At 44.1% G+C, this 8,902-nt stretch overlaps 1 protein-coding gene across 2 annotated transcripts in view; it reads right to left on the bottom strand.

Moving 5' to 3' along the window:
- Positions 1-1,676: 1,676 nt before the first annotated feature.
- DNAH10 (dynein axonemal heavy chain 10) overlaps positions 1,677-8,902 on the bottom strand; it is a 118,746-nt gene continuing 111,520 nt past the window's right edge. For both annotated transcript variants that reach the window (XM_079957700.1, XM_079957701.1), the window contains 8 exons: positions 8,423-8,518; positions 7,685-7,856; positions 5,304-5,435; positions 4,004-4,215; positions 3,744-3,911; positions 3,174-3,354; positions 2,771-2,916; positions 1,677-2,012 (listed from right to left, as the gene is read on the bottom strand). In XM_079957700.1, the coding sequence (XP_079813826.1) occupies positions 1,866-2,012; positions 2,771-2,916; positions 3,174-3,354; positions 3,744-3,911; positions 4,004-4,215; positions 5,304-5,435; positions 7,685-7,856; positions 8,423-8,518 (1,254 nt within the window). In that variant the 3' untranslated portion in view covers positions 1,677-1,865. The remainder of the gene's footprint in view (positions 2,013-2,770; positions 2,917-3,173; positions 3,355-3,743; positions 3,912-4,003; positions 4,216-5,303; positions 5,436-7,684; positions 7,857-8,422; positions 8,519-8,902) is intronic.

Raw genomic sequence — 8,902 nt, 5'->3', positions numbered from 1 at the left:
ACAGTGTAGGTTTTATGGTTTCTGCTTAGTAGAGAGGACAGAAAGATCTTTTAAACTTTGGAGATGCAATGTACTCCTGCAGGCCAGGCTTCTCCTCCTGCCCATGTGCCTGCCAGATGGAAACTTGTACAACTTGAGCAGTTTGCGTAGCTGACATGTGGAGGAAGAGGTCCTTACCTTTTCTATGGAAGATTCCTCCAGTTTTGGTTGTGCCCAATCAGAAGTGCAGCTTGCTGCTTTACAGCCATAACAAGAAAGACTCATTTTTCAATCTTATGATGACTGTATCTTTGCTGACAGAGGAAAGCCTATCGTTTTAGAATTCCCCCCCCCCCCTATTTAAGTTTATAAAATAATCACAAGTTTATTTTGTGGGGAGAGGTTATGCAATTTGTTTTACATTCTAATCTTAATGATAAAAAGTCACCTCTTGGAAGGTTTAATCAAAGCACAGAGCAGAAGCACCAGTTTCTGGTGGTTTTTTAGCCTGCTCAGCCAGAAGCCTAAAACTAACTTCTTAAACTATATGGCAAAGATGGAAAGCTACAGCTGGTATCAGCAAATAACATTTTCAAAATGTTCCTCATTTAAAATGTGCCTTTAACTGGAAATCCAGCCCTTACGGTACGAATGGTGATCCTGTGACCCTCCAGATGCTATGGACAACAGCTTCCCATTGGCTTCAGCCAACATAACCAGTGGTGGAGGATGATGGGAGTTATAGTCCAGCACCATCTAAAGAGCTACAAGTTCCCCATCCCTGCCTTATGCTAACCTACTGAAAAGTGCTTATTACTTCATCTTAGGACAGCATAGCAATACTGCTAAATGGAGCTAGTTTCAAAAACAGGGAAATTTTTGAAATGACCAATTTCTTCTCTTCTTCCAAAATCTATTTCTTAAACTCTGTTTCAGATTGATATTTTGCACACACCCCTAGAAAAATCTGAAAAGAAGTACAGTGGTACCTCTCGTTACGTACTTAATTCGTTCTGGAGGTCCATTCTTAACCTGAAACTGTTCTTAACCTGAAGCACCACTTTAGCTAATGGGGACTCCCGCTGCTGCTGCGGCACAATTTTTGTTCCCATCCTGAAGCAAAGTTCTTAACCCGAGGTAATATTTCTGGGTTAGCGGAGTCTGTAACCTGAAGCATATGTGACCCGAGGTACCACTGTATTTGCAATCGGAACTCGTGCATGTGCCACTGTCTACTCTCACCCAATAGATTCCTACTGTGCCCATGCATCTAGAGGGCTTCATTTCTAGAGAAAGCTGCACATGCATCTCACAGCTCTGCAACTGCAGCAGCCCCTTAGTCTATGTTCCTAACTACCAACCCTTTATCAAAGTGCCCTGTAATATCTGCCAGCCCCCTTTTCCTACACTATATTTGTGTTGCTTTTCTGGAAGAATTTGACCCATATGTTTGCTTTTGATATTCCTTTTCATGTTGGGATTTTTCTTTTTAGTAAACATTAAAGCTCTTCGTGGAGAATGTTAAAGGAAGCATATACTTTTGACAAAAAAAATGGGCTTAACCTTTCTTACAATAATGCAAACCAATTAAATAGTAATTCTTGTGTGGTTTGACTGGGGGGTCTTAAACAGCACTGAATCTGAGGAAGGATGGCTGAAGAACAAACAATGAAATCAAAGTATTTACACCTGCTGGCTAACCACAAACACCAAAGAAAGGTTTATTTTCAAACAAGTTGCAATATATAAAATGTAAGGAATCCTACTCAAAAATTAGTTTTAAACAAATCTACAGTACATATCTTCAGCAGCTGGAAGCAAGGAGATTCCAGTGTTTTTCTGTATCTTCTCTCATCAACAGAATGTGTAGCCTTTGCATCTGGCCACTAATCAGCATTCAATGTGAGGCAAACTCCTTGAAGTACCCAGTGAGAAATATGTCTTGTGGTATAAAGATCAGCTTCAAAGACCAAGCCAACGCCCATCGCGTTCCTCCGCATAGATGTTGTGTACACTGGAGTCCGGAAGGTGTTCTAGAGAGAAACAAAGTCAAAGTGTTACTATACACACATACACACATTGTATTTGCTCTGGTTGCTGAAGGCATATGAGAAAGATTGCTGATCACTAGGCAAAACTGATTCTGTGCTCTGCAGAGCAGTACACTAAGTATATGGGAGGGCACTGAGTGACTGCTTTCATAATTACAAGGTAGGGGAAAATGAAAGGGCCTTTTCGGCGGTGGCGCTCTCCCTGTGGAATGCCCTCCCTTCAGATGTCAAGGAGATTAAGAACTATACAACTTCTAGAAGACATCTGAAGGCAGCCCTGTATCAGGAGGTTTTTAATGTTTGATGTTTTTATTTTTGCTGGAAGCTGCCCAGAGTGGCTGGGGAAACCTAGACAGATGGGCAGGGCATAAATAAATTATTATTATTATTATTATTATTATTATTATTATTATTATTATTTACAAGGGAATTTGAGGTGGGGGAATATAATAGAAGCTTGTCTTTAATTTTCCTAGTACACTTAGCAATGTTGAAATGCAGACTGCAATGCAAGGACGGCCATATTCCAGTTAATTGAATTTCCTAACAGGGTGAGGTTGAGAGAGGGAAAGCGCTGCAAAATCTGCCCTTTGAATCCTGTCTAAAATGGTGTGGCAGCCAGCATTAGTATGGAAACAAAAGACGAAGTCTGTGTAGGAGGGAAGCTTCTCTGAACCAGCTCATCCCAAGTAGTTTGCAGTTTAAATAAAGCTTTAAGAGCTGCTCTTGGCAGCTTGTACCTGTAGCTTGAGACGATGAGCCTCGATGGGGATTATCTTCAGAATAGGTAAATCAACCACCAGCACTTTGGGCTTACTCTTGATGAGGCAGCTATTTTCAAGGTCCCAGTCAGCTCCTTCCAGGTACAGGCCAGAAACAAAGCATCCTGGGGACGACCAGAAAGACTGTTCAATGCTCCATGTTTTGAGACTTCAAATAGATGATCCAATAAAGCCCTAGGTGTTTATCTATTAGGGAACTTTTGTTACAAGACTTCTATGGAGAAGAGGTGTGTCAGTTTCTCCCTTTGAACAAAGAACCATGAAAGGCAGCAAGCAATCCTTAACCTGCACACTCAGCTTAGTAATATACCAACAGTCCATTTCCAAGTTCCAAACAAGACAGCTCTGGGGAAAGCCCTACCCTGTCCAGGACGCTCTGTGACTTCATCGGCAGTCCTGTACTTGGTCACTTGAGTATACAAGGTGGAGCGGTCCAGAGGCCAGCCGTTCTTCCTGCAGGTTGCTTGAACAAGTGCAGTGAGGTACGACTCGGGGATATGCAGTCCCGACAACCACATGACGCTTGGTTCGCCCTCCTCAATCTGAAAGCAGAAATGTATATTAACTGAATCTTTCCCAAGTTGAATTACCATGGCTACAGTCCAACGGAGCTCCTGAGTTCAGTGGCTTTAAGGGCATCTAGCCTGGGGCTGGATTGTGGCCTTAGTGTCCCACACAGACTGGAAATAATGCACAAGGGGATTACCAAAAGCTGCCTTGCACACCAGATCAGACTTGGTCTCCTGTGACTGGGAGCATCTGCCCAGGGTCTCGAGCAGAGAAGGATCTTTCCTATTGGCTGCTGCCTGATCCATCTGGAAATGCCAGGGACAGAAGCTGGGGTGGTCTGCAAGCAAAGCATTGGCTCTGCCACTGAGCTATAATCTCCACCCACCCCCCCAATTAAAGGACATTTTGAACTTTCACTTACCCACGATGTGTACTGGAGAAACCTGTTCTTAAAATAAATCATCCAGTTGCCAAGTGTCTTCAGGGTATCTGGGGCCAGCTTTCTCCATATGCTTGGGATTTGCCCGTTAAAGAGAGCACGGGCCACCTCATCCAATTCATTGCTCATTCCAACCTCCCCAGCCAAGGCCTGGTGAGAGAATTGCCAGAGAATCCTGGTTACATATCTCTATCCAAGGAGTGGGGACAATTAAAAAAAAAAATCTAAACAGCTTTACTTACTCTTTGCAGTTCCGCCAATGACCTTGTCATGCGAGTTATGAGCTTATTAAAGCGCTCCAGTTCCTGTAGCAGCACCACTGTCGTTGGTGAAATTTCCAGTCCGAAACCCTTTCTTATCTGATCAATGTCAAAGATCTGGGGCATTTTGTTTTCTATGTCCTTAGCAACCTGGCCAATATATTCATCTCGACTTATCCCTGTAGCAGATTCACCTAAAAATTATTAAGTTGAGAGTTATTAGAATTATCTACACTGGCCACCAGTCTGCATAAGGACTATGGCACTATTGGCACAGTTATAGACTATCAGGCTTTTATTAATAAACAGTTTCTTAGTGCCCAATTTTATTCACCTCTAGATGCTCACAAATACAGCTAACTGATGAATCACCCTACAACTTCCTTTAATAATTTTAGTGTCCATGTAAACAGGCTGTCATCTCACAAATCTACATTTCCTAGAACTCCAGGTTGTGGGCTGGGGAGCCATGACAGAAAAATAGGTCTAAACAGATCTAAAATCATCTGACATTTGTAGTGAACCTGACTCCTGTGTTTTGACTGATCCAAACAGTTTTCCACTGGATTAGAATCTCCTCTGTAAACACATTTTGGAAATTGCAGAAGAATGGGTGTGTCCTTGTGGATGAATGGTAATGTTATTGAGCTATACAGTGGTACCTCGGGTTACATACGCTTCAGGTTACAGACTCCGCTAACCCAGAAATAGTACCTCAGAAATAGTACAAAGAGTACCCAGAAATAGTACAAAGTTAAGAACTTTGCTTCGGGATGAGAACACAAATCGTGCTCCAGCAGCGCGGCAGCAGCAGGAGGCCCCCATTAGCTAAAGTGGTGTTTCAGGTTAAGAACAGTTTCAGGTTAAGAACGGACCTCCGGAACAAATTAAGTATGTAACCAGAGGTACCACTGTATATAACAAGCATCTGCAAAATATGGGTAGATGATTTTGTGAATGGTTCTTTAGTAGCAGGCATTCCAAGTTAAATTCTGTCAGAAAACACGGATAGCTATAGTTTAATGAATGGAAGATTATTCTTCCACCTAGCCCAGGATTGTGACTGGGAGCAGCTCTCTGTGGTCTCCCCCTTTCCCATCCATTGTTACTTGATCCTTTTAGCTGGATTGGACTTGGGACGATCTTCATACAAAGCAGGTGCTCATCACTGACTCGGGTCCCTCCTCTCCATTTCACTGATGTCCTCAATAGAGTTGAGGTCTAGTTCTAAATCTTTTGTTTCTTTCATCACTACATAGTTCTAACTGGGCAAGAGTCATACCTGTTTGAGGCTGCAGCTCCAAAAGATGTGACCACATGTCCCGAGCTGCCTGTGTATAGTATCCAATTTCAGCATTTGGGTGTAGGCCAAATACCTCTGGAGTGTTAGCAAGTGGAAGTGACTCTATTTCATCTGTAAAATGGAGGTACAAAAGGGGGGAAGAATTGAAGGGGGTGGAATAATCAAAGATGTCGAAGTCAGGTTCACTTCTGCAAACTAAAGAACATTCATCCTCTAAAATTTGTGCATGATTTTGGCCTTCTGTGGTGCTTTTAACATATAGTATAACATTCTGATGTCACTGTATTTTCATAGTTTAGGTAACTAGTAGCCAATAATGGAAAAAATAGGAGCAGGGACAAAAGATGGAAGGAACAGGGGTGTTTAAGGATAACCTTAACAGAAAAGGAGACCTTACAATGCGTCTGAAGCAGTGTGAAATTAAGGGTCAATCACCTGTACTCAGCCAGCAAATTTACTTACTTACTTATTTAATATACTGCCCTATAACTGGAGGTCTCAGGGCGGTTCACAGAACAAAATCAGAATATGAAACCACAAAATATATAATAATCAAAATAAAAACAACAACCCAATACCCCCTCCCCCCCCCAAAACCCACATTTTAAAAGGGCATAGGATGTCAATCAAATCAACTGAAGGCCTGGTTAAAAAGGAACATTCAGACAGGGAGCCAGTGCAGAGAAGGCCCGTTCTCGTGTTGCCACCCTCTGGACCTCTCGAGGAGGAGGCACACAAGAAGTGCCCCTCAGAATATGATCTAAGGGTCTGGGTAGGTTCATATGGAAAGAGGCGGTCCTTGAGGTATCGCGGTCCTGAGCCATTTAAGGCTTTATAGGTCAAAGCCAGCACTTTGAATTGGGCCTGGAAACTAATTGGTAGCCAGTGCAGTTGGACCAGGATCAATGTAAGATGCTCAAACGTCTTGCTCCAGTGAGCAACCTGGACCCTGAATTCTGCACTAGCTGAAGTTTCCAAACTGTCTTCAGAGGCAGCCCTACATATAACACATTGCAGCAATCTAACCTTGAGGTTACCAGAACGTAGACAACAGTAGTTAGGCTGTCCCTGTCCAGATAGGGGCGTAGCTGATGGAAGGCACTCTGGGCCACTGAGGCCACCTGAGCCTTGAGCAAAAGCAAAGGATCCAGGAGGACCTGCAAGCTGCGAACCTGCTTCCTTCAAAGGAAGTGTAACCCCATCAAGAGCAGGCGACCTCCCACCCATCTGGTCTAGGGAACCACCACCCACTAACAGTGCCTCAGTCTTATGTGGATTGAGTTTCAGTTTGTTGGCTCTCATCCAGTCCATTACTGAGGCAAGACCCTGGTCCAGCACTTCCACTGCCTCACCAGCAGATGCATACTGCTGACAATGTACTCCAAACCTCCAGATAACCCTACCCAGTGGTTTCATGTAGACATAGGGATAGGATTGAGCCCTGCAGAACCTCACACTGAAGGTTCAACAAGGCTGAAAAGCATTCCCTCTGGGAATGACCATCCAAGTAGGACTGGAACCACCGCAAAGCAGTGCCACCCACTCCTAGTTCAGACAGCCGCTCCCGAAGGATTCCATGGTCGATGGTATTGAAAGCCACTGAGAGGCTGAGAGGAATTAACAGGGACATGTGTCCCTTGTCTGTCTCTCTCTCTCTCTCTCTCTCTCTCTCTCTCTCTCTCTCTCTCAACAGAGGTCATCATAAAGGGTGACCAAAGCTGTTTCTGTGCCCAAACCAGAGGTCGGCCAGGGCTTCGACGGGGGCGCCAGTCCTATCAAGCTGGAAAACCCCGCAAAGCTGTTTGGAATCCCACTGGATCCCTCAGCCTCTGAGGGTGGATCTTCCTATTAGCTTAGGCAGGGAGGCTGCTGGGCGGTAAACCAGCAGAATCCCCAATCCCGATTGCCCAATGCCCGGAACACACATTCTAGATTCGCCCCCACCTGGACAGAGAGTCCGGAGATAGAGAATCTGTAGACCACAGCAACTCCCCCTCCCCAACTCTTGAGTCTGCCCTGATGCTGCCCTGAGTACCCAGGTGGGTACAGCTAGGTGAGACCAACTCCACCCAGGTTTCAGTGATACATGCCAGATCAGCCTCCTCATCCATAATCAGATCATGGATGAGGGAGATTTTATTCTGGGCTGACTTGGCATTCAACAGCAGCAGTCACAGACCTGGGGGCTGGCTGATAGGACAACCACAATTCCCCAGGTTGGAGGAGGGGCTTGCTGGTATAGTTATTCATGCCCTGAATAACTATACCTACAAGATGCAAAACATATAGAAGATCAAGGCTACTTAAGATGTGGCAGTAAAATAGATTTGGAAGTCAAGATGCAACAAAGCTTTGCTTACCAACATACTCATCCTTGGAAGTCCCTTCAGGGATTTTATAGTCAACATCCTCATCATGGAAAAAATGGAAGGGTTGGAAGGTGTCAAATATGAAATCCCCCAGATACTCATCCATGTAGGTGGTAAGGATGCGCCGATCAAAGCTGTCGATGGCCCGTCCACCGTACATCACCTGGAGTTTGATGAGATGACTCTTAAGGCCATTATCAACAACTTGGGGGTTTTCCCATCAATTTGACCTGAATTTCCTTCCTCAAGTCATTCCTAGCAATAAACAGTAAACTTCCACAGGCTTTTGATACTCTCACTTTTCATTTCTTTAAGACTAGCTCTCATGGGTCAAAGGAAAACTCTAATGATAAGGTTATGCTTTACATCTCAAAAGCCACAGAACCAGAAGTAAACACTTCATATTTGCTTCATATTTAAAATAGCATTAAAAAGTAGTCTGATGCAGTCAGCTATGTACCTGTAACATGAGGTTCCCCTTTCTTATAATAAGAGTTCCACCTGCTTTGCACATTGATTGTAAACTTTGGCACCTCCAGTTAAAAGGGCCTCATGCAGCAGGACTTTTTTTGGCGGGGGGAACTTCTGGAAAAGGCAACATGGTGCCCTCCAGTTCTGGACTTCAGCATGTTGCCTTCCCCTGAAATAGGCAATGCTGTGCTTGATGGGCTTGGTATAAGGCAGCTTTTTCCTGGCTCAGAGCAATTTGGCAACGACACGCTTGCTTACCTCTCCAATGAGATACTTGAGGCTCCCCCAAGGAATTTTGTCATCATTTTGCTGGAATGCTTTTGTCAAGTATGTGTTGAGGATCTCCATGCAGACCTAAGGGAGTTATTGCAGTGGGCAGGATAAGGAGATGACTGTTGCTGAGACATTTGTAGACACTGGCTTGCTTTAGTTTCAGACAATGCCACACTCAAAGCCAACAGTGCCTTCTTCCTCAAAACAAAATGGAAACTGGCTATGAACTGACTATGAACAGCCCAACTGACTATGAACAGCTGTTCCACCTGGCTGCAGCAGAGGGAGAGAAGAGACAGCAGGGCCTCCACACACCAGTCAGGAATTGGAGTCATGCTCCTCAGGAGCCGCCTTGATCATCTGAGATATAAATCTAAAGAATCTTTTGTAAATTATAATGCTGCATCTATGTCCTATTCAATATAAACCAGACTTTTAAAGACTGAGACCTATCATGTAAACAAG

Source organism: Podarcis cretensis, assembly GCF_951804945.1.
Source record: "Podarcis cretensis genome assembly, chromosome: 16".
Classification (NCBI taxonomy): domain Eukaryota; kingdom Metazoa; phylum Chordata; class Lepidosauria; order Squamata; family Lacertidae; genus Podarcis; species Podarcis cretensis.
Note: the sequence above shows the minus strand (reverse complement) of the source record. Positions and strands in the feature narration are given on the sequence as shown.